The following is a 24,613-nucleotide window of genomic DNA, read 5'->3' as shown; positions in this document are numbered from 1 at the left end:
TCCAAAAGTCAACCTAAAAATCCTTCCAAGTCTCCTTATTCCTCCTAAAGAAACCCTCCACCCCCTTAAGCAAGGGACCTTTAACGTGGTCAGCGATAACGTTTGTAAATATCCCGTGCCTCAGTTTCCCCAATTGTAAAATGGGGCTCAGGCGCCTCACTTAGCTCCCAGGTAATCTTTAAAAACCAACTCCCCCGCACGGCAGGTCCTGACCTCTGCATCGAGCCAAGGCCCCTTCGCAAACAGCCTGGTTTGCGCGCAAGGCTGCAGACTCCCCCGCCGAGCCAGGGCCGGCCCGGCCCAGCCCCCGCGCCCGACGTGCAGGCGGGCACGTCCCCACTCGGGCTGTGGCCCAGCGCGCTCCGCCCCGCTGGCCGCACGTCAGCCGCGGAGCCCTCCTTATATCCCCCGCCCCTCCCCCCGGCAGCGGTACTGCAGTGGCGGCGGGGAGCGGGCCGGAGCAGCGGCAGGAGCGTGCAGTCTGTGCGAGCTCGAGCTCCCAGGTAAGCCGCAGGCGGGAGTGCGGCGCTGCAGGATCTCCCAGCCCGGCCGCTTGGAGCAAGGGCAGCGCTGTGCACAGACGCTGCTAGAGCCGGGGGGGGGGCCGCTAGGACGCGGGGGGTTAGTTGCATAATCCGCCGAGTCACTTGTATTTATTTTGGAGGGGGGGGTATTTAAACCTGTGGCTCCTCGGTTGGGTTTGAGGGAGGGGTAGGAGGGCTCTGTGCTGCGATCCCTGGCCACACGGGTGGTGCGGGTTATATAAGCCCCTGGGTCACTGTTTTGTGCGGGAGCGCTGGCTGGGTTCTCCTGTGCTCCCTGGGTCACCGCTGTGGGTGTGGGGAACACAGAAGGGCTACGTAGCCTCTAGTAACTGAATTGCTTTTAGGGACAGATGAGTTACAGGTATCTGATCCCTGGGCCACTGTAACTCGGGGGGGGGGGGGGATGGAAGGGTTAGTTATACAACCCCTGCGCACTGGGAGGGTTATGGCAGCCCTAGGTAACAGTATTTTGGGGGACGTGGTGGTGATTCTGGCTGCAGTCTCTGGGTCACACTGATTTTGGAGGTGGACTGGGGCAGTAGGCACCGTGGCTACGTGCCGTGTGATCTGAGTTCTTCCCCAAGCTGCAACATCCGCTTTAATCATCGATTGAGTCACTGCTGTGGAGCTGTTACATGCAGTTATCGTTTTACTGTTGCTGACCTTGGAGCCCAGTCAAGGTGCTTCCTTGCTGTGTGATGGCCAAGCCCCTGGGGACGATAAGGCTCCTGCTTAGCTGATCCTCCTTTACAGGGGTTGCTTAGGGTCGCTGGGCTGCAAAGGACCTGATCCTGTCTGAATTGGGTGGAGGGGAGAATCTTGCGGTTGCTGGTGGCTTGGCTGCTTAGCGTGGAGGGTTGCAACGTGTGCAGTGAACTTCGTTACTCTCCAGATTACTGCACCCAGACACATCCGAGCACTTTCCCTCGGGCAACAGGGCATGATGAATTCTGGGGGGTGAAGGCGGGGCTAGCTTCTGCCTGTGGCTGGAGAGGGGAAGTGAAATCCGTGCCCAGAGTGGGAGTTAGCTTGGCTGGCCCTTGCAGTTCTTGCTGGCACAGGGCATAGGAGGCATTCGCAGATTGGGCATGCGAATGAAAGGAGGGTTACTCTTGCATGGGGTAGCAGACCCTGACCCCTAGTCAGGCAGAGTCAGAACTCAGCTGCCCCTTTAACACACTGTGAGGACTAATCTTCCGCTAGCCCCTTTGGCTGGAGCAGGACTGAGCACACAGAGGAGCTGAAACAGCACTGAGCTGCTTGAGGTGGTGCTTGGGCTGATCTTCCCTAGACAAAACCAGGGAGCCCCCACCTTGATCAAGCAAAGCTTGCTGCAGGCAGTAACACTGCAAGGGCTTGTAGGGAGCAGCCAGGGGGTGGGTGGATAGTGGTGTGTGCCTACTCCTAAAATGTCAGAGATGTGTCCAATCTCTGAGCCTGTGCTGGGTGAATTCGGGGACTCCCACCATCCCTAAGTCCTCCTCTGCTCATGAAGCTGAGCATGGCAAAGGGCTCTAACAGCCTTGGCTGGCATTCCAGTTATTGCCCCTTGGCAGCGGTATGGAACCCAGCCCCAGCCATTTGCATTTGGGTCTGGCAAGACATTAGGGTTGGCAAGCTGACAGCCCCTGGTCTGTGTTGGATTCCAGCTATGATACAACATCCCACTGTGTTAATCTGATGCTCTGTGAGGAAGAAGTACAGCTACGCAAACATGACACAGTGCAGGGGAAAAAATAGCCCAATTAATATTTGTGGTCCCATTTGTTTTAACGAACTTTGTGAAAAACAAAACCAAACCCTAACCAACCAGTGTGTTTTGGGTCAGTATTTGCTGTCTTAGATAGCTATTTAATTTGATCAGTGAGGAATGGAGCCAGTGCTGTTAGTGATCTCTGAGTCATGAGAGTCCTAGGTTAGTTCTCTAGAGGTGGGCATATTTATAAATTACCAGTGCTTTCTCACTAGATGGCATTGCTTTCTGTAATTTTTTTTTAAACCTTATGGTGATAGTGCATATTTAGGAGCTAAAAGTAGAGCTAACTTAGAATTAATGATTTGCTTCCTCCTTAAAGAGACCCTTTGTAAAGCTTGTGGTTGGTTATAAAGCAAAAGTCATAAAACACAACATAGGCACAGAGCCACATATTAAATAGATGCAATCAAGTATTGATTTCACCTGTCAATGGATCTATGCAGTAGCTTTCATGCTGTGTACAGATGCTTGATTCTTCATGACTATCCCTGAGCTCTAACTCCTTGGGGAGGAATAATATCCCACAAACATATATTTTACAGCTGATATATTTCTATTAGCCTTTGATCCAAACAGGATGTATCATTTCCTGTCTAAATTTTATCTCATGGAGGACTTGGCACATGTGGAGATGCTTTAGAGCAGCAGTTCCCAATCTTTACTGATTCACATACCACCTTTTTAAAAAATGTGTTGGACAAATCTGGCCTATGGAGAACATGTGGGTATCTCATGTTACACAGTGCTCTGGGAAGCAGAGATGTTCCATGTCGAAGCCCGTGACTCTGGTCTCTTTGCTAGGGGCAATACATAGGAAAACTGACGTTAACTTGTCTTGTACTGCATAGAGGCCCTGGTGAGGGGCCTTTCATGCCAGACCCTGTACCACATGAACTAAAGACAGCCTGGCAGAGCTTATACTTAGCATTTATCCAATATGCCATAACTGTAACCTACTTTACAGACAGAGGAGAGGGTGTGACCCTGCTGCTTGGGAGATGCAATGTGATAGGAAGATGAAGTGACTCCTAGTCCCTGTGTATATTTCCTACTCTAAAACACTTAAGTGATGGAGTCTACTGTTTGGTTAAAAGAACCCCTCCCCCCCCCCCAATCTTTACCTCTGTCCCTAGATTTCATTGGGCAAAACCTGTCCCACAGGCATAACACAGCAAGTCCTATTCTCCCCCCTGGCCTCATCTGGGCAGCTATTTTTACTCAGTCCCCTGGCTGCACTGAACTTGGCTAAGGGGGCAAATGGCAACAGTGGCTCTCCTGGGACTTAGATCCCGAAGAGGAAGGCTGTTGGGCCACAGGGTGCCATTCCTTGAGTCTGCTGGCTGGGTGGTTCCTTGCTCCCACTGGTAACTGCAGACTGCCTCTATTAGAAGAGCAGCAGGAGTCTATCACACGGTTGGAGTAACTGGGAGCTGGAGTCAGTCCTTGCATCAACACCAGCAAGATTGGATGGGGTCTGAATTGAGGGGAGAAAGCACTAAGGTGACTCCAGGCTGGAGTCTGAAGACCAGGACTCCCCACTGGGGTGCCTTCCTCCACAAAGACCAGTTATATTGACACCCAGTGGAAGGGGAGAATTTCCGGTGCCAATCTGTACATACTTAGAACCAGTGAAGTGCCTTCCACTTCCCACGGGTGGTCAGGATTGTTTTTCCTGCTTTTTCTTCCCCTTGGTGGGAAAGAAGCAGTTTATTTTGAAGTGTATGTAAGTGCCTCTGAAAGGGGCCAGAATCATAGCCCCTAGCTACTGAATCCCTTCATCCACAGGACCAACAGAGCAGTAGCAGTGCAAACTTGCACCTCTCGGTGCTGACCCTGAGGGACATGCTGGAGCAGGGGGTTCATTGTTCTGGCCCATTCTCTGTCTCGTCTTTGAGGAACGATAGTGGCTTTGTACAGCTCTTCAAAAGAAGCGGCACCTGTCTCACAAATACCCATGAATAAACTTGGGGGAGGGGAACACTTTCAGAAGTTTGTAGGTCACTTAAATGCTTTTGGAAAGGTTACCCTATATGTTACTGCTTATGTCAGTGGAATTTGAAATTGTGTCCTAAGCCTCTCCTCGATTGACTTCCCACATCCCAGCCAAAGATATCCCCCATAGCCTTAAACTACTAGCAATCTGCCAGACTGGATTAAAAGTAATGATAAACATTAAGGCTGTTTCCCAGTGGGAATGTCTGATGCTTAAATAAAGGAACCAGCCCCCTAAGTTGTGGCTCAAATTAAGTAATATTTTAAAGACTTCCCCACCAAACTACTGACTGTCTTTGTCAATCAAATGTCATACATGGACCATATAGTACTAGGTACCTAACGAGCAGGTATGTGACTGAAGAACTGGATATATTACTAATGGCATATTTAAAACTATGCTCATAAATATTAATGTTGCCGTACCAGATCCTCACTCCTATCTTCCTTGTGATGTAACATGCAGCTGAAATAGTTGTGAATGCAGAAGCCATAGGGGAAATTATTCTGCTGGCACAGCCAGAGATGCAGCATACTCCTCTTGTAAGAATATTCTACCCAGGGGGGAAAAGTTAACTGGCTCATTAATGGAAATTCCTCAAATGCACCTTAAAACTAATTAACAAGAGAATTTAGGGAGTCTGGTCACCCACTCCCACTTACATGGCTGGGAAGTCTGAAGTGAACTTGACGAGGTCTTTTCTGCCTGTATCCTAGAACTTAAGATACAGAAAGGCCCTAGTAGTGTACACCTACCCTAAATGACTTACAACAGCTGCACCGATGCAAGTGTGCCACTGTTGCACTTCTGGTGAAGACACTCTAAGCTGTTGGGAGAGAGCTCTCCTGTCGGCTTAACTCCTGCCTTCACAAGCAGCGGTAGCTGCGGCCACAGGAGAAGCTCTCCCACTGACTTAAGCGCCGGTGTGGACAGCGTTAGGTTGTATACTTGCGTCACTCAGGGGTGCAGATCATTCACACCCAAGTGATGTAAGTCACACCAAAGTAATTTGTAGCGTAGACGTAGCCTGAGTCTAGCTCTAGTACTAGGCCTGATCTACACTAGACAATTAGGTCAGCAGAACTACATTGCTCATGGGTGGGGAAAAATCCAGGAGTGGCATAGTTAAGAACTCTTCTGTCACCCTAGCTACTGCCTCGTGGGGAGGTGGATTAGCTAAGCCCCCCCCATCTGCATAGGTAGTGGCTACATAGACTTGCTGTTGGTGCAGTAGAATACCCTTTGCCAGACAGTGCTGTACTCTGAAACCCAGAGAAGTGACTTTATTTAACCAAAAGATTCTTGGACCGCAATGCAAAGCCTTCTGTGGTAATATTGGAACATGTCACTAGAGCGCTACACCAACTATAATCATTGCCCATAACACCTTATTGGGGGGCAAATTATAATTGGCTTGCTTAGTATATTTAAATAAATTTCTAGTTATTAGTGGCCCACAGGTTCTCAACCAGAATGTACACGTTGGGCCTCTCTCCTGCAAGCAGCATCGCCAGCTGTCTCAGTTATGTGGTCACTCCTAACTTTCTTGCTTGCGCTACATCTAGTGACAGGGTCCATGATTATAGGCAAATTGAGTTTGCTTCAAAGCTACAGTAATAACTCGGATGTTCAGAGAAATTACATGACACTTCAATTCTTTTCAGCACTACAAGATGTCTGTTAAGGAACTTCTCATTCAAAACGTTCACAAGGAGGAGCACAGTCATGCTCACAACAAGATCACTGTGGTTGGGGTTGGCGCAGTCGGCATGGCTTGTGCAATCAGCATCCTGATGAAGGTGAGTGTCAAGGTTTACCCATCCTCCATCTGGAGCCAAAGAAAGCGATGGAGAATAGCTAGAACCATTGATTTATCTGTCTGTTCTTGCACCTTGTAAATGCCAGTTTTACCCTGTATGCCAGATGGAATATAGGTATTCACTTCATATCTTTGCTATACATGAGCTAACAAATAACATGTACTATCAGAATGTTTCCCCAACAACTGCCAGCTTTCTGACTTTCATGTACAGAACCCCATATATCTTATCTGATCTACTTGGGACAGGAGCCAGATCGGATAATGAAAAAATATGATAATATGGAGAATGGGAAAGTGAGGCTGCAGTGCCGTCTAGTGGCCACAAGAGAGATCACCTGCTTCTGGACCTACGTGTGTGCTGGTTGTTTGGTTAATAGCGAGCCAGATAATGGAAGGTCTGATAAATGGGGTTCTACTGTAATTATCCACCCTGGGCAGATAACTAAAATAGTTACAGAATAAAATATATCTGGATTCCAAACCTTTATTTGTACTGCTAGAATGCCTAAAGCAGTTTCCTTTAAGCAAGGAGAAAACTGAGCTGTTGAATTGTTTATTCCACTGTGTATTAGAAGTAATTCTATCTTAGATATGAGAAATGCTGGATTGAACATAAATGTGTGTAATGCACAGAGTATGCAATGTCACTTCTAGAAAGTAATCTTTTCCTGGAGTTTTTGGGGGTGGGAGACCGTGGTCTGTTCTAAATCTGAACTGCGTTCTCCACACTGAAATACCAAACTATGTATTGATCGTACCACAGATTACACAATGCTTGCTTTTCATTATTATAATATAGTCATGGTTTATAAACCACTAGCTGTTGGATTATGCTTCATAAGCCATTTGTCTTGTTCAAGTTAACATGCATGGAACTGTGTGCACTCCACAGTCTAGTGATGCTGTATGAGGTGCAGTACAGATAGGAAAATTACTGCAAGTGTCAATACTTCCCTCCCCCACCCCCAAAAGCTAGCACTGTGATAGAAGTTCCAGCTAACTAAAATATTTGGCTTAGAATGACCGTTTTCTGATCCTGACCAGCAACAGTTGGCTAACTACACTTAATTTATGCTGTTGCTATCTTTCTAAAGGCTGACTTCACAGATTACAGTGAAACATTTTAATTCAGAAATCCAGCACACTGACTTGGTCTCTAATTGTGCTTCTGGCCTCCTGTAGGATTTGGCTGATGAACTTGCCCTTGTTGATGTCATAGAGGACAAGCTGAGAGGAGAGATGCTGGATCTCCAGCATGGCAGTCTCTTCCTTAGAACACCAAAAATTGTCTCTGGCAAAGGTTAGTGTGTGGTGGTGGTGGTTTTTTAATAAATATAGTTTCTAAATGGAGACCATCACTTCAGATACACATTTATTTGAGCATAAGCTTTCATGAGCTACAGCTCACTTCATTGGATACACGGTTGCTCATCCAAGTGTTACACTTGATTTTTAGTCCTAGTATTGAACAGCAGGTGTTAATCTGTTTCTGTTCATATAGAACATGAGAAAGGCCATACTGGGTCAGACCAGCAGTGCCAGCTGCTTTAGAGGGAATGAACAGAACAGAGCAACTTCAAGTGATCCGTTGTCTCCCCCAGTCCCAGTTTCTGGCAGCTGAAGGCTTAGGCATACCCAGAGCATGGGGTGGTATCCCTGACCATCTCGGCTAATAGCCTCTGACTGACCTATTGTCTGTGAACTTATCTAGTTTGTTGTGTGTTTCTTTTTTTTTTTTAAACCTAATTATACTTTGGCCTTCAACATCACACAACGCAGAGTCAACCTCTGGAACCCATTTTCATGAAGTACTTCCTTATATATGTTAACTTGCTGCTTATTAATTATATCAGGTGACCCCTTAGTGTTTGTTATGTGAAGTGGATAAACAACACTTCCTTATTCACTTTCTGTACACTGTAATGCTGCCTGTAGTGACTCAAGTGTGAGTACCGACCTCAGGGCACAAACCCCAAATTGGTTGGTGAAATCTAAGTATAGAACTCACAACCAAGTGTAAATTCCTCCAGCACCAGAACTGCCTAAACATGGAGTCTCAGTCCCCTTGGGTTCTCCAATCTGTTTTCCCATCCAGGTGAGCAAAGTCCCTTACACCAAGAATCACAGCAATATTCAGGTTACTCCTGGTATCAAAAGCCCAGTAACTTACCCCAGGTCAGTTGTACCTTAGATCTGACACCAAAGACTATGCCTGTAGCCAATCCTAAAATAAACAGTATAAAGTCCTTTTAAATAGGAAAAGGAAACTGAGTTATTTACAAAGCTAAAGCACATTGTAACTCATCTATGTCTATCTTAAGTTTCAAAAGGTGATAGAATAGTCTGATAAGCAAGCTCTATATGTCCTTGAGAGCTAACCCAGGCTAAGCAGATGGGGATTTCTTGCTTATGCCTAGAAAACCCATGTCCATTTTCAAGGACAATGCAAGCAGCGTAGAGATCCTTAGTTCCTTTTGTTTAGGGTTTTTGTCCTCAACCTTGTTCTGTGCTACAAGCTTAATGGGAGGAGTTCACTTGCGTGGCTCATCTTCTGGGGGGAGAGCAGAACAAGAAGTCTCTCTTCTCCTCTTGTTGAGAATATGTAGGGGAAATTCCACTTGCAATGTCCTACACTAGTTCATCTGGTATCAATGGACTTTTTTTGGCGGAGGGGGAGGGCGTAACAACTTCTGGTGAAGATCAGCCTTTCACACTAATTTAATGCATGTCTCTTGTCTGGTGCCTTAGAGGCTCACAGTACAACCACTCCAATATTACCTTACAATATGGACTGCATATCTTTAAAGTAAGATACTTGCTGCATGCATTCTCAATCCTTTAATAAAAGCTAAACAAACATTATTGTAATTCTAATACCTATTGTAACCACACTGGTGAGCCAGATTGACACATGCAGAGCTGGAATCAGTATTCTGTTGACATGGGGACCTTGACACAAGTTAACACCTGGTCTGTCAGTATCTCACACACCAGTCATAATTTTTATAAACCTCTCCTATCCCCCTGCCCTTAGTTGTCTCTCTTCTTAGCTGAACAGTCCATCTTCTTAATTTCTCCTCATATGGAAGTTGTTCCATATCACGGATCAATTTGTTGCCCTTAACTGTAGCTTCTCTGGGGAAAAAATAAAAAATGGTTCATGGCTGCCAGATTGGAATTTGTAACTTCTCATTAAAGCTTGTGGAGGTGAGCACTCCTGTGTTCTAGAATCAGCCACGGGGGCTAGAATTTTTTTTTATAGGTTCTTACATAAAGGTGTTTCAGCTTACCTGTATGATCCTCCTAGATCACTTTACTCTGCAGTGGCTAATCACCAGCATGATGTGTGTTCTTGTCTACCACTCCTATTGGCTATCAACAGCTCAGGCCATGCCAGTTTAAATTTCACAGTGGCTAGTGACTATGGCAAGTGTTAGTGCATAGTTTACTTATTTCTCTGCCAAGGAGTAACTCCTTCATCCGTAGGCAGTCCCTATCAGAACAGAGGCTTTTTTTTTAAATTGTAAGACACGTCACCCCATGCTTACAGTAGCCAGAAAAGCATATACCACCACTACCTATACCTCAGCTATTGTCCAGATTGGCTTCTCTCTAGGGCTACCATCAGTAGCAGTGCACCCAGTATTTCCTTAAAAAAAAAAACCCCAAAAAACCCCCACACATTCCATGAAAGGTAACACTTGGGGCTTGCTTCTCCCTCCTTCCATTGTTGGAGTCTCCTGTTATAGCTGACATGAGTCTTTCAGTGAGTGCTCTCAGGTGAACGTAACCCAATTAAGGGATCTGTAGATATGGCTGCATGGCAGGCAGATGTGGCCATGTGTTTTTTGCCACAGCCTGCTTTCTTCACTCACGCTTCTTTGGCAGCTTCTCATGTGTTAGGGTTGATTTGAAGAGCTTTCAGATGAGCCTTGGTAGTGCCTTTAATTTTTTTTGTTGGCCTCCCAGTGTACATGCTCCCATTTTTAACTGTCCATAAAACATGGCTGAGAGGAGTTGTATGTCATCCATATGGATGAGGTGACCTGCCAAGCAAAGTTGTACATGTATTATCAGGGATTCAAAGCTAGTCATGCAGCACTGGTCCAGGACCTTGTTTGGTATCTTTCTGCCCACTTGATGTTACATGGGAGACAGACAGCACATATGAAAATGCTCTAGTTTCTTCAGGTGTCTGTTACAGAGTGTCCACGTTTCATAGCTGTAGATAAGAGTGCTTAACACCGTCCACACTCAAAGAGCTAGTCCTATCCTACTCATTTAGCCCCCATTACTATAGTATCAGAGAAACTCGTGCAGCAACAAAATGAAGCTGATGGAATTTTCTCTGCGTAGCAGAGAACAACTGACTAGCAGGAGACCACTGTCTCCACTAACTACTGCCTCTCAGCACTTTCAGACAGTGAGCTCTAACTTGAGGATGGTAGGAACTCTAGGCTTGTTCTGAGCTATCTGCGGAAAGAATTAACGTTTGACACTTTCTTTGCAGACTACAGTGTGACCGCACACTCCAAGCTGGTTATCATCACAGCTGGCGCGCGCCAGCAAGAAGGAGAGAGTCGTCTTAACTTGGTCCAGCGCAATGTGAACATCTTCAAATTCATCATTCCCAACATTGTCAAGTACAGCCCTGACTGCACGCTGCTCGTCGTATCAAATCCAGGTCAGGCTTGTTAGGACTGCTTAATAAAGCCCTCATCGTTCCCTGGTCCTTATGGAATAGGGAAGCATGTTTCAGAGAGGGGGAAAACTAACCTAGTTTAATGGGCTAGGGATTTGAGGTAACACTTGTCTCAAGTTCCCAGTTCAGAACAGAATTTAGGAAGAGCAAGATGCAGTCACCTCCCTTCCTCCCCCCACAAAAAAGAAAAAAAAAAACTTCACATTGCCTATTTGAGAATTAAGCCTCACCCTCCAGTTTAAACTTGCCTGTAACTACTTCTGTAAAGCTCTTGAAGCAGGACTGTGTGTAATGGAGGCTGCCATGTCTTATAGAGAGTGTAATTTAAACCTCTGCCATGCAGCTAAAAAGGTGGCTTTGCTAAGAGGCAACTAGATGTATATTGGGAAGGTGTGTATCAATTCTGTACTCTATTCAGCATATTTAGTAAAAATCTTCTCCGCTTACAGATAAAACCCTCACAAGAATCAGTTGAAATAAACTGTCAAACAAGGCATTAGAATTTTTCATTAATTAAAGACTCAGTTCTTTTATTGTATTAATAGTTGATATTTTGACCTACGTGGCCTGGAAGATCAGCGGCTTTCCTAAACACCGTGTTATTGGTAGCGGCTGCAATCTGGATTCTGCCCGTTTCCGCTACCTCATGGGAGAAAGACTGGGTATCCATTCTCTAAGCTGCCATGGGTGGATAATTGGAGAGCATGGAGATTCTAGTGGTACGTATGAAGCCTTATTTATCTTTAGTGTTTTTTAAAAAAAAAAAACAAAAAACCACAAATAGAATAAGGCTAATGTACTAGGAGCTCAAGACTAAAACTCTACCAGGGTCCTAGGAAACACCAATATTCAATCTTTTGCAAAGAATTGCTCATTAGGACCTTAACATGAGGCAAGTTAAGAGAACAAGCATTGCCTTCCTTAACTTAGCTGTGGCATGTAGTAACAGTAGATGATCTATATTTGACTTAACCTGTTCTGTTAGAAAAGGTCATTACTGTAACCCAAGGAGGGCCAAAATCTGCAGATTAAATTCTCCCTAGAACTCTCCAGTAGGGAGCTGAAGGAGTGGGAGGGTGAAGCTCTTCCTTGCAAGGGACTCTTGAAAAACACTGTCATCAGACCGGCACTAGACAAGATTTTTAATTTTAGTCACTCAGTCTTAATGCTTTTTTTTTTTTTTTGGCCTCTCTCTCAAAACTTATGTGGAGGAACTGAAGTGCAGACCTAGGTCAGGAGTACCTAAGAATGTTTTTGTTCAACACACCTTCAAGTGATTGAAACAGCATTGTCTGGGAAGGGGAGACTTCAAAATTGCTTTCCCTTCTCACCTCCCCAGCCCCTCATGAAACTACCTAAATAGTCCCTTATTGACAATTCATTTCTTGACCAATAAAAAACCCAAACTGACCATCTTTAACCTTGAGATGCCAAATAAAGAAACTGGCTCAGACACTCAAACAGGACTAGGTTCACAAGACTTATTTTAATCCTGTAAGAGATACAAACATTTAAAAAAAAATTTAGTGTTACATTCAGACATCGAAACCACAATGGCACTTGTATGGCAACAGATTCACTCTACCAGGTGTTACGCTAATTGTCAGTATATATTTGGGTGGAGTGAAATTAGGATTTGTCTGGTGGATGGATAACTGCTCTACTGTGAAATAACTCATTAATTTTGTGTATTTATCTTAGTACCTGTCTGGAGTGGGGTTAATGTTGCTGGTGTCTCCCTGAAGGCTCTGCACCCAGACCTAGGAACTGATGCAGACAAAGAGCACTGGAAAGAAGTCCACAAACAGGTGGTGGACAGGTAAAGAGCAATTTTACACTAGAACAAGTTGCTTTACCCTTAAATGGCACAGACCTATATAGTGCATAATGTCAAATGGAGCAGATGTGTTGTCTCTAACCAGCTGTGCTCAGTTATGGTATTGTAAGTATCTGCTGCAGTATCAGCAGAACAGAAACAAGATGCAGAAATGGTACAACTTAAAGTAGGGATGCCTTGGTAGCTAACATTCTCCAGTCTAATGGAGAAAACATGTTAATAATTTCTGGTGAGCTGCAATCTTGTATGCCAAGAACTCTTACATAGATGGGCATAATAATGCACCTCTAATTTTTTTTCGATGCAGAGAACCCAATACTTTGAATCTGGTTAATAGGTACCTTGGTGCTTGACTGTTAAACAGACTGGGTGGAATTTTCAGAAGTGCTTAATCCTGTAGAAGGGCACAAGTCCTGCTGAAAGTCAGTGGGACTGGTGCCGCTGAGTTAGGTAATTTTTTGGAAATCATACCCATTGTTTTAAGATTTCATAATCCAAGTTATAACAAACTTCAGTTTAACCATTTTGCTTTTAGAAAATGTAAAGCAAGTACTTTACCTTTGCAGTGCCTATGAGGTGATCAAGTTGAAGGGATACACATCATGGGCTATTGGTCTCTCTGTGGCAGATCTAGCTGAAACTATTATGAAGAACTTAAAGAGGGTTCACCCAATTTCTACTATGGTTAAGGTAAGCAGCAGCTTGTTAAAGCAGAGAAACGTCCACCATTCTTGTGTTAAGAGGTAAACTAATTTACAGCTGTAAATATTAATATCCAGAGCTGCCTAATTTCCTGTGAAATTTGGCTAACAATTTAGACCACTGGCTTAAAGGAAGTGGTGACATGATGGGCTAATACTTGAAAATAAAGTAAACCAGGGTTGTAAAAGAACCATGTAATATCCTTCTATTTCCTTTTCAGGGCATGTATGGAATACATGATGATGTCTTCTTAAGTGTTCCTTGTGTGTTGGGATATGGTGGCATTACGGATGTAGTAAAGATGACTCTGAAGAGTGAGGAGGAAGAAAAGCTAAGGAAGAGTGCAGATACACTTTGGGGAATCCAGAAGGAACTGCAGTTTTAATTCTTATGTCCTAGAACTTCACTTCACTATATAATAGTATAGTGGATTTGTCTGTTGCACTTTTCAAGTAGGTCATGTCCTTTGATGTAGGTACTGACTAGAAACATGTAAAGCTAAAATCTATGAACAACTCAGTTTCCTGAAATTAGAGTAGGAAACTGTTCTGGGGCTATTCCTAGTCACCAAAACCTGTATTTGTAGCCAGAGGTGGATCACAACCTAGTAATTTACAGTTAAGTGGTGTAAAGTAGATCTAGCACACCTTGTAAAACAGCACTGCCTAGCAAAATCCTCTGCCTTTTTCTCAGTTTAATGTCAGTTCAGAAGAATATAATTGGTTTCACAACTGTGTAATAAATGTAGAGACCAAAGTATTTCTTGTATTACAAAAAGGATGGGGGCAAACCAACGCTGACCAACTTTCTCTGACTGATAGATTAAAGATCTCAACTTGTTGCAGGTCCAAATGTATTTTCCTAACTGCTTTGGAATCTCTGTGCATACCTTTTCCAGAGAACTTAATTTTTGTGTACAATACTGGAATAGCTGTAAATCTGGTTCCTAGAAATGTAAAAACCAGGACTGCTGTATACAACAAGTAAAGGCCACTGCAAGCATTCAACTGTACCAGCCCTAATGCCAAATAAACCATGAACTGCTACTTCTGTTTCCTTGTCTAATTTTACATTGGGCCTCAAACATGGCTTTTGGAAATGGGATGGATCACATGACATTGCTCTGTTCAGAGTTGTCCCTTTTGAAGCATGGCACTGGCCACTTTCAGAGGCAGGATACTAGGTTAGATTGAAGTCAGTTTGATGCAGAGAGGAGTACAGATCCACAAAAGCTTGGTATTTAAATCCAGATTCTCAATATGAACCAATCCTCTCTACTATTCCTATAGCCCCTTTATCTCAAATCTCAGTTAAAAAAAAAGACCCCCCCCCTTTGAATATTAAATAGCTAACTCATTAGTTATTACACAAAAATCCCAGTAAATAGATGAGAGCAGAGACTGCAGGGGCTTAGTACTCTTGAATAACATGTCTTCTAGATTTTGACATGTAAAATATGGATTTAGGAGCTTGAGGCAAAGCTTAATCGCAAAGATACACTTCAAAAAGTTGACCTAAATAAACCAAGGCAAACTACATGCCAAAGAAAAACAAGAGGATTTTTTCCCTTTCCTGTAAAATGGAATTGAGAGTAACTCAGCAATCTGTGCTAATGGGATCCATCCTTCTCTCTCCACAGGTGGTTAACAGGCAAATGAATCAGAACAAAGGTATACCATAATAGGAGTTTCTGCTGCTAGTGCATACATGGAAGCAGGCTAACAGCTTCCCTAAAATCTAATGCACTAACAGAAGCAGTTAACAAACCATACAGAACACAATAAGAGTGGGGGAAATGGATTACTGTAGATACACACTGAAAACCTTGGGGGGGAGGAGGAGGGGGGGGGGAAATCACCTTTTTGTAGGGAATATCTCCAAGTACTCTACTAATAAGGGCCCTAAATTGTAGTAGTGAGCTGACTTGATGAGGAAGGAAGATACATCTTGACTTTGAGGAAAAAATAAATTGGATTATTGAGTTACAGCCCTCTGTAATTTAAAGAAACAGACCAAGTGCAGGATCGTTTTTGTCCCACTTTAGGTCCAGAAAGAAAGTAGGGAGGGATACACAGCTCTTGATTAATGTGAAAGCTGGGCATGTTTCTCAGGACCAGTTAGTTGGAGGAAAAATAATTACTGGAGATTTGGAAGGGGGGGAACAAAACCATTTCTGCAATACTACCAGTGGGTGATATTTGCTTGTAACATCTAAATAGAATGGGGGGAAAAAATCACCACCGTTTTTGCTATGCTCACCCTGCAAGAAATCTCATTTCCTGGGTGACACGATCAAGCACAGAAGACAAGCCTTTACTTTGGGCACCCTGCTTTCATTAGTTTATAATAAACTTAAAGCAACTGTGTTTAGTCTTCCTAGTTCTGGACACTGAAGAAAAGATGCTTCCAGGTCTCAGCAATCTATTAGTGATATGTATGTTTGTTAGTTAAATAAAAAGTTGCACAAACTAGGAAGATGTATCTGTTTGCAAAGGAAGTATATTCTAAACAAAAACATAGGAAGAAAAAAATTATGCAATAAGTTTTATTTAGCATTAATCCACCAACACAAAAAAGGTTACAGGGAATAGAAAGTGCATTAATAAAAGCTAGTCTTTACCAAAAAGAAAAAGAAAATATATTATTGATTCAAAATATCTTACACTTGAATGATGTAATAACTTATTCTGGGCACCTACTGATTAAAAGAGAGTGACTGTTTCTTAAGGAGCCCTACTTCCCAGTTAAAGTCAGAGAGGTCAGTACAGATCACTGAGTCCAGCAGTTTTTCTTGCCTTCTGCATTAGTGCTCTCAGCTGGAATTGCTTGCGCGACAGAAGACGTACATGCTGGAGAAAGAGAAGATACAATTTAGTATGGTCTTCATTACAATCTGAGATTATCTGCAATCCAAAATTTTAATACTTTGCATAATCTGAGTCAAATGTGATGTTTATTTCTGGAAATGGATATTTACACTGTCAGGGCCAAATCCTGATTTAAGTAAACACAGAGTAAGGACCTCAAGATATGTCCCAAAGTAAAATACTTTACACTTTCTGCAAACTGCAACACATAGTTCACAGCACTTTCTTTGCTAAGAAATAGCAATCAAATTCAATAAAGTATCATTCACTATGGTTTATTTTTAGTGAATTAAGTATCTGGTAAAAACATTTCATTTTATGGAGCGTATAACAAATTAAATTGAATCACTGTAGATTACTACTGTGCCTCCCATGAGAGACAACGATACTTGGAAGCTGGGGTGAAGACCACATTGGTGAATTCAACAGCCAAGCTGCTTAAGGACCAGATGTTAAGCCATTATCTGGCCTCTCCATGCATGGGATGCTAAAGCTGAACCCCAGATTTGAAGTCTCACCCCAAATTGGAATGTCAGTGAACTTCTATCATTAGAAAAAAGAACCAATAGTACTGATTGCGTAGGTGCAGACTACTAGACTTTTGAGTCCCTTAGGCATTGTATTTGAGAAATATAAAAGGAGTGAGTATTAACTGAGATGGACACACAACAATGAGCTTTAAAAGTTAAATAGTTTTATTGAATCAGTTTAATTTTAAGCATTTTTAATACTTTGTTTCAAAGTCGCTGTGGATTTATTCACCTGCAAATACAGGTGGGGTATCTTTTTGCCCACTGCATGGCATTTTTTATCCTGATCCTTAATTAAACATTTAGCTATCAACCTCTCTTGAAATGATTTGACTTATAAGTGAAGTTAAGACAAGACTACGATCAGCAACCCCAAACCCTTTGCTTTTCCTTCCTGGAGAATGTCTGGTTGCTCAGTCAACTGGTCAAAATCAGGTCACTCAAGATCTGCTATATGCTTCCCATCTAATTTGAAGGATTTCATATGCACAGGGCCAAAAGATGTTTGAAATACTTGTGAATCATCATTCCAAAAAGTATGGATAAATATTTCCACACTACCTGTTCGGTTATAAATGAAAACAGACTCATAGGGATGAGGCCTTTTATTGCACTAGCCATTAAAAAATATCTATACTACCATTCCATGTTGGAGATAAGTTTTTTAAAGTGAATCTATGTGGTGTTTGCTACCTTTTTATGGAATGTAAAGCTGGTCAGATTTAAGTTACAATTCCTGTTTCTAAGTTGAGTGAAAGCTTAAAGGCATACCAAGGCATACCAATTTAGTGTGCCTTTACACCACTGGAAAGCAGAGAGATACTAAAAAAGAGAAGTGACTTCAGTAAACTATTTCCTAGACACAGGCCACCCCAAGTATGCAACTGGCTCCGCATAGGTGGACCCCTGCATCCTTCACAACTTCACCCCACCCTTCCTAACTTAGTAACTTTCTGTGACATACATCACTGCCTTTGCTCTGCCAATGTCCCACGCCCTTACTGCCCACCTGTCAGCTTCTCTTGTAAAAAGCCTCCAAGCTTTCTCCCACATGCACCTTGTCTTCCTGCAAATGCCTCCCTTAAGAGACACCTCTGCTGTAATGCCTATAAAACCCAGCCTGATAACCACAGCTAAACAGGTGACAAGCTGCAACTGTCCTCTTCCCCTTCTTTCACTTTTCTATACCCCACCTATAAAAATAGATCACTGCCACATTTAGCTAATAAGCTGTGTCAAATCTTCACCATACTCATAAATAAACAAATCCATAGGCAGGCAGTGGTAATGAGCGGATTCTCTTTTACAGAAGTGGCTTCTGTGTATCTTTTTGCCTGTCCATACATACGGTTTGCTTGCCTCAGAATCAGACAACCTGCAATAGCCAACTGAAGTCAATGCCTAAAACAGCGTTTTTCATTCTGTCCTCTTACTCATCTTTCAGTATCTGGCTATGTCTTGATCCAAAGCCACTCAAGCATTTGAAACTCTGCTTGGAATAGAAAAATCTGATGTAAGGAAGAAAAAGACGAACATGGTGGAGCATTAGGCTATGGGAAATGAGTTGGTGGTCTGCGTTCATTTCTGTATCCACACTACCACAAACTTAGTTAGCTGTTTCAGCAAAGCCACCAAGGATAGAATGAGGGTAGAGACTGACTAACTGCTCACCTTTACACTTAGTTTCTCCACAATCAGGGTGAAGGTACAGTGATAAAGCAAGGTGGGCACACTGCCCTGCCACCATTACACCTGGCCTAGTAACACAGGTCTTTCGTCTACAATGCTGTTAACTAGGGACTTTTCACAACCACGGGCATTCCTTTTATTAACTGAAGTTCTCTTTTTAAAAAATGCAGACATTTTTAAACCTGCTGGTTCCCCTTTGGCAAAAAAACCAACAACCCAGCAACACAATCTCGGGACAGACACACAGGAATTTTCAGTGCCAAAACGTTAGTCAAATACGTAACTTTCAATGCACATTCAAAAGTGTCTTGCGAAACCTACCTTTAGAAAGACATCTAGGTCAATAACCCCACGTCTCAATGCTTCTCCCAAGTAAAAGATGGTGTCTTCAATGGCATTTTCCTCTGCATATAAGTTCAGGATCTGTTTGTAAAGTGGTGCTGTTGGAATGATAACTTCATCTATGTCATTATTTTCGGACTGATTTTCCATTTTCTCCAGTGCAGAACTAAGTTCTTCATCTTTCTTCCTCAGAAGTTCAATGTTCTTATCGACTTCAGCCTAAAAAAAATATTTAAAATACTTGCTCTGTTAAAGTTCTTGAGATCCAGGTGACCTCTTAAATTTTACTTTGATATGCATTTGACTAGATAAAATAATTCTGAGAACTCTAGTTGGCTCTCAGTTTCTTTGCTCACTTGTATCAGGGTTTTACTATGGTAAATCCTATCACCACATAGATTCTAGATATTTCCTCTAATGTAAAACTGAATGCTATTTTAAAATGTATAAATAGGAATAAGAGTGAGGTACTTATTTTATACTATTCTGGCTATGGTTATGCCATGATTGATTTGCCAGTTGTCTGGCTGTTTCCCACTATCTATCACAGAGGTGGCTAACATTTCAGTGTTGTACATACTGTATCACATTTGTGACTGCCTACGGTCTCCTTTGGGATGAAAAGTGATATATAAATGAAAAATTATGGAAGACCTGATAGCAACCCACTCGTTAAGACTGTGTTTGATTCGTACTTAAATAGGACAGAAATTCCTCCATTTTGCACTTTAATGATTGAATTTAGTTTACAATTTTCGTACAATAATCCTTCAGATGACAACTGAATTTTTCATATACTTTTTAAAGTTAATATATTAACTATTACAAAGAAAACACTGAAAAATGCTGCTTCCTTTCTGTAATTTTGTCCTGCTTTCCTCACTTTTTCTTAGGTCCCTCTAGTTAAAGAAGCAAAATCCCCACAAGCTTCAAAATAGGGATTACACATATATCTGGATAATATCTTGGACATAAGATACTTTTGATCTTGTAAAGTTAACTCACAATAATAGTTATCCCCCTTCATTCAAGACAACCTACCGTTAAGTTTTGCCAAGATTAGCCTATAATTGTCCAGTTCTAACAGCTACTCCCATTCTCCAGTGCTGCAAGGCTGTCTTGCAGACTCATTGGCTCTGGCTCAACACAGAGACCCTGTGGAGCCAGATGGCAAGCAGGGGTTTGGGAAGGTGATGGCTCCAGGGGAAGAGATGTAGTTCAGAAGCCATGAGAGGATGAGCAAAAATGTGGGAGGCCAGAGTGAGTGCTGCGTATGGAGGCATGATGAGATATTAGCAAGTTCTGATGACTAGTTTAACAGGGATATGTGGGCATGAGGGATGGAAGAGGCGTTTTGTTGTGTGGGATGGGGGCCCTTGGCTTGAGGGTCCAGGGCTATGCAGGGAGACTGAGGTAGGGATGGAGTCCAGTGCCTCTATGCCATGGCACTGGAGACTGAAGTGCTCCCCAGCGCTGTTGCCACAGTGCACCAAAGAGCTGACACAGTGGCAAGGATTGGGAACGAACTGTTTCTGTGCTGAGGCACTGGGACATGAATGGCTCCTTTTGATGCTGCTGCCCAGCTTCCTGCTATACCAAGGCAGCAGTACCAAGAGAAGCCTCTGATGTGCACAAGTCTCAATGCAGGGCCCTGTCCCCCACCAAACAGCTCAAATCCCCTCCCCTCCTGAAACTCCTGTTCAATTTCCCGCAGTCCACCAGGGACGAGCACCACAGACAGTTGAAGTAAGGTGAGCAGCCACACACAGTGAGGGGCATAATGTGAGTGAGGTTCAGAGCACAGGAACAGCCATACTGGGTCAGACCAAGGGTCCATCTAGCTCAGTACCCTGTCTTCCGACAGCAGCCAATGCCTGGTGCTTCAAAGGGAGTGAACAGAACAGGCAACTGAGTGATCCATCCCCTGTTGTGCACTCCCAGCTTCTGGCAGTCAAAGACTAGGCACAAACAGAGCATGTGGTTGCATATCTTGGTGAATAGCCATCGATGGACCTATCCTTCATGAACTTACTGAATTCTTCTTTGATCCCACTTGTACTTTTGGCCTTCACAACATCACTGGCAATGAGTTCCATAGTTGACTGTGCATTGTGTGAAGAAGTACTTCCTTTTGTTTGTTTTAAACTTGCTGCCTATTCGTTTCATTGGGTGGCCCCTGCTTCTTGTGTTATGTGAAGGAGTAAATAACACTTCCTTACTCACTTTCTCCACACCAGCCATGAATTTATAGACTCCCCTTAATTGTCACTTTTCCAAGCAGCGAAGTCCCAGGTTTTTTAATCTTTCCTCACACAGAAGCTGTCCCATACTCCTAATCATTTTTGTTGCCCATCTCTGTACCTTTTCCAATTCTAACGTATCTTTTTGAGATGGGGCAACCAGAACGGTATGCAGTATTCCAGGTGTGGGTGTACCATGGATTTTTATAGTGGCATTATGATATTTTTCTGTCTTTTCTATCCTTTTCCTAATGGTTCTTAACACTGTTAGCTTTTTTGACTGCTGCCATACATTGAGTGGATGTTTTCAGAGAACTATCCACAATGACTCCATGAGCTCTTTCTTGCATGGTAACAGCTAATTTAGATTCCACCATTTTGTATGTATAGTTGGGATTATATGTTCCAATGCACATTACTTTGCATTTATTAACATTGAACGTGATCTGCCATTTTATTGCCCAGTCACCCAGTTTTGTGAAATCCCTTTGTAACTCTTCACAGTCGGCTTTGGACTTAACTATCTGGAAAAATCTTGTCTCATCTAAAATTTTGCCACCTCACTGTGTACCCCTTTTTCCATATCATTTATGTGGGGGAAGAGAGGGGACATAGGATCAGAGAGATGGAGGCAGAAAGCTATACAAATCCCTACATCAGCATCATCTTCAGGAGTACATATCCTTCAATAAAATGTATTACAGTTTCCCTACTGCTAAATAAAATGATAAAGTGGATATTCTGGACAGTGAGTTGAACAGTCTTACCTCCATTTCCATCTACTTTCCTTGCTCGCGCTCTCTCTCTCTCTCACACACACCCCCCTCAACTAAAAAAAGGGGACACATTTTAAAACTGACATACTGGAAGCCTGGGAATATCCATTATACTCAAAACAGACTGTACACATACACGGTTCACTTCACTACTGAAAATCAAGACACATGGCATTGCTTTCTCAATCAGCTTACCACTTCGTGGTCTAAGCGAGTTACCATCTCTTCCAGCTTTTGGTGACCTTTTTTCAGGTCCTCTTCTGTCCGCTTCAAGGCATTGAGCTCAGCTTGTGCACGATCCATTTCCTCTTTCATCCGCCATCTCAGTTTATCACTCACTGCTGAAATGAGAGACGCTCGAATGGTATCCTCGCTGATGGTACCATCTCTGCTGGGACCTGCAGAACAGAATTCACAGGCACAAAATTATCTCTCACTCTTTTGGATAGCTTTGTTACAGGGCCATTTGACAGAAAGTGGTTAAATCCCTGCACCTAGCTTTAAGAATATGAGATAGGAACATAAAATGAATTTTTCCGTGTTAGTTAATTTTCAGAAGCAATGCAGAGGCCACAATGAAATGCAGAAAACCATACATGAATTAAATTTAAAGGTGTATCCATGCACTCAGCACACATTAAAATCTGACCGTGCTTTCAACCCTAATTTTAAAAAGGGGCTGCCCATCTCATCACCAAGAAGTGCAGTTGAGATCCACAAACAGTTAGTTTCAGTCTCTAACAGAAGGCTGAATTTATGGCAAACTCCAGAGGAGCTTAGTATAAAAGATAACATTCAAATATGTAACTATTATGATTGTTTAACATTATGATTGTTTAACAGCTGGCCTATGAATGTAAATTGGTCTTCAGATACTCTGTAGTTTGAAACTTTCTACCAACAAGGATGGATAAACCTAGTAAGCAGCCAGAAGTAAATGGATACACCCCACATGTGATATTTTAAACTTAATTCTGAACAACACAGCAGATGCTTTTCTATCGGAATATAACCTTTGATTGGTGCTTTCAACACTGAAATAAGGGGGAAAGACTGAATGAGCAATAACAGAATCACATCCAAGACAAATGCTGGTTTATTTTTGATACCTTAAATTATACACAGATCATTTCTTGAAACCTTTACGATTCTATATCAGTACTTTTAAATTTCCTATATCTGATTACATAGTAGATTCTCATCTCATTCGAATATAAATCCAAAAGTAACATTTCATTTATGCACAAAAATGTTCCCAATTGAAAAGTCTCTTTCCTTATAGGTAGGTAAAAAGCAGTCCTTAAAACATTATAGTCACAAACTCCCAAAGTGCTTTCTAATCTGCAATTTTCCCCATTGTCTTCATGCAGATTAGACGGTCTTGCACATGTCCTTTTGATTTAACATGGAACCTTTATACATACAAATTCTCACACTTGATTTAACTCAAATATTATTTCCATTAACACTACTAAAAATGTTGTTTTCTTAAATATTTGTATGCCTTTAGCACCAATTATTCATGTCACACTAACATCAAAACCAACAAAAATTAGTAATAGCACTTTAGTATGAAAATTGTATTTTACCTTAAACATCAACTCAAAGTGCCCCACAGCTTTCATACGCAGCCATCCATCCTTTTTCTTTCTCCCTTGATCTTTAAAATTAAAACTCTTCTTTTTGAATTACAATCTTTTCCTGGTTACTAGTCTTTTTTTTTTTTTTTCTTTAAGATGATCTGTGTATGAGTAACCTATTTGGGTGACAGTGAGCATCCATAAAAGACATCATGACATTGGTGTGATTGGTCCATTCCCAAATTCAGCTGTTTTTATAATCTCGGGTCCACTGAACAACAAAGTAAACTGTTGTAAATTTCTGGCTACTCTTCCTAAAGTCTCTGGGGCTGCTTTGTTCTATCAGTTGCTGTTTTATTCACTGGTTAGGGTATCCAGTTCCACAATGTCCCTTTGGAACACAGTCTCTGGTCCAAGTCTCTCCTTCGAGTTTCCTCAGATTTCACTTTCTGGTTTCGTCATCTCTTGCGAGGACATGACTATTTATTTTCTGTAGTGATATATTCATTTTTCAGGAGTTTTGCATCCCACCTTCCATATTTCTTTACTTGTTCTAGTGGCTAAATCTGACTGAAGGCAGGTGCACACAAGCTTCTTTACTTCAAAACTTGATCGTCAGGTACTGATTCATTCTTTCTCCTCCAGATGATGGAAAAGTCCAGTATCACTCTTAGACTTGTTTAAGTTTCCTGTTCACCACTGAAGCGAGTTTCTTACGAAGTTAAAATTAACAGTCCAACATAACATTCACCATGTTCACAGCTCCTCTGCCAAGAGTCTCTCCTCTTCTCTCTAAAAACGTATAGCTGAGCACATTTAAGGAAGACTGGGTAACTACCAACCAGAGTATTCCCTCTGCATAATGAACTACATGTCAGATAAAACTCTTTGATCGATTCTTAACACGCACAGGCATATACACACTTTTCACAAAAGTCTGCACAGCACTGAGTTTTAAAAGTTTTCACAGTTCATTTTGTTGATCACTCAAGTATACATCTGAACCAAACTTCCCAAACATTGGCTATATTTAGTTTTTCAAATGTCTTAAAAGAAAGCTCTTGAAAATGAAAAAAACTTAATAAAGCAATAATGATTGAGACAGTGTGTTTCTTTGGGATTACTGACCAATTGGGAGAGAAGTTGAGGCACATTTTAACCCATTGATCTTAGAGGTCAATCTCTAGGAAATGCCCTGCATTTACATCATTGCTGTTATTTTATTTGTATTC

The 24,613-nt window shown here is 42.3% G+C and overlaps 2 protein-coding genes across 2 annotated transcripts in view; one reads left to right on the top strand and one right to left on the bottom strand.

Moving 5' to 3' along the window:
- The first annotated feature begins 394 nt into the window (after nt 1-394).
- On the top strand, nt 395-14,403 carry LOC140912628 (L-lactate dehydrogenase A chain). The gene is made up of 8 exons (XM_073347309.1): nt 395-503; nt 5,959-6,093; nt 7,299-7,416; nt 10,627-10,800; nt 11,364-11,537; nt 12,520-12,637; nt 13,222-13,345; nt 13,578-14,403. The coding sequence occupies exons 2-8, from the start codon at nt 5,968-5,970 to the stop codon at nt 13,740-13,742; spliced, it is 999 nt and encodes a 332-aa protein (XP_073203410.1). The 5' UTR covers nt 395-503; nt 5,959-5,967; the 3' UTR covers nt 13,743-14,403.
- Nucleotides 12,286-24,613, bottom strand: part of TSG101 (tumor susceptibility 101) — a 50,667-nt gene continuing 38,339 nt past the window's right edge. The window contains exons 8-10 of the mRNA XM_073347308.1: nt 21,997-22,199; nt 18,765-19,004; nt 12,286-16,206 (exon numbers count right to left, since the gene is read on the bottom strand). Of these exons, the coding sequence (XP_073203409.1) occupies nt 16,117-16,206; nt 18,765-19,004; nt 21,997-22,199 (533 nt within the window). The 3' untranslated portion in view covers nt 12,286-16,116. The remainder of the gene's footprint in view (nt 16,207-18,764; nt 19,005-21,996; nt 22,200-24,613) is intronic.

The sequence above is a fragment of the Lepidochelys kempii genome, chromosome 6, assembly GCF_965140265.1.
Source record: "Lepidochelys kempii isolate rLepKem1 chromosome 6, rLepKem1.hap2, whole genome shotgun sequence".
NCBI classification, from domain to species: domain Eukaryota; kingdom Metazoa; phylum Chordata; order Testudines; family Cheloniidae; genus Lepidochelys; species Lepidochelys kempii.
Note: the sequence above shows the minus strand (reverse complement) of the source record. Positions and strands in the feature narration are given on the sequence as shown.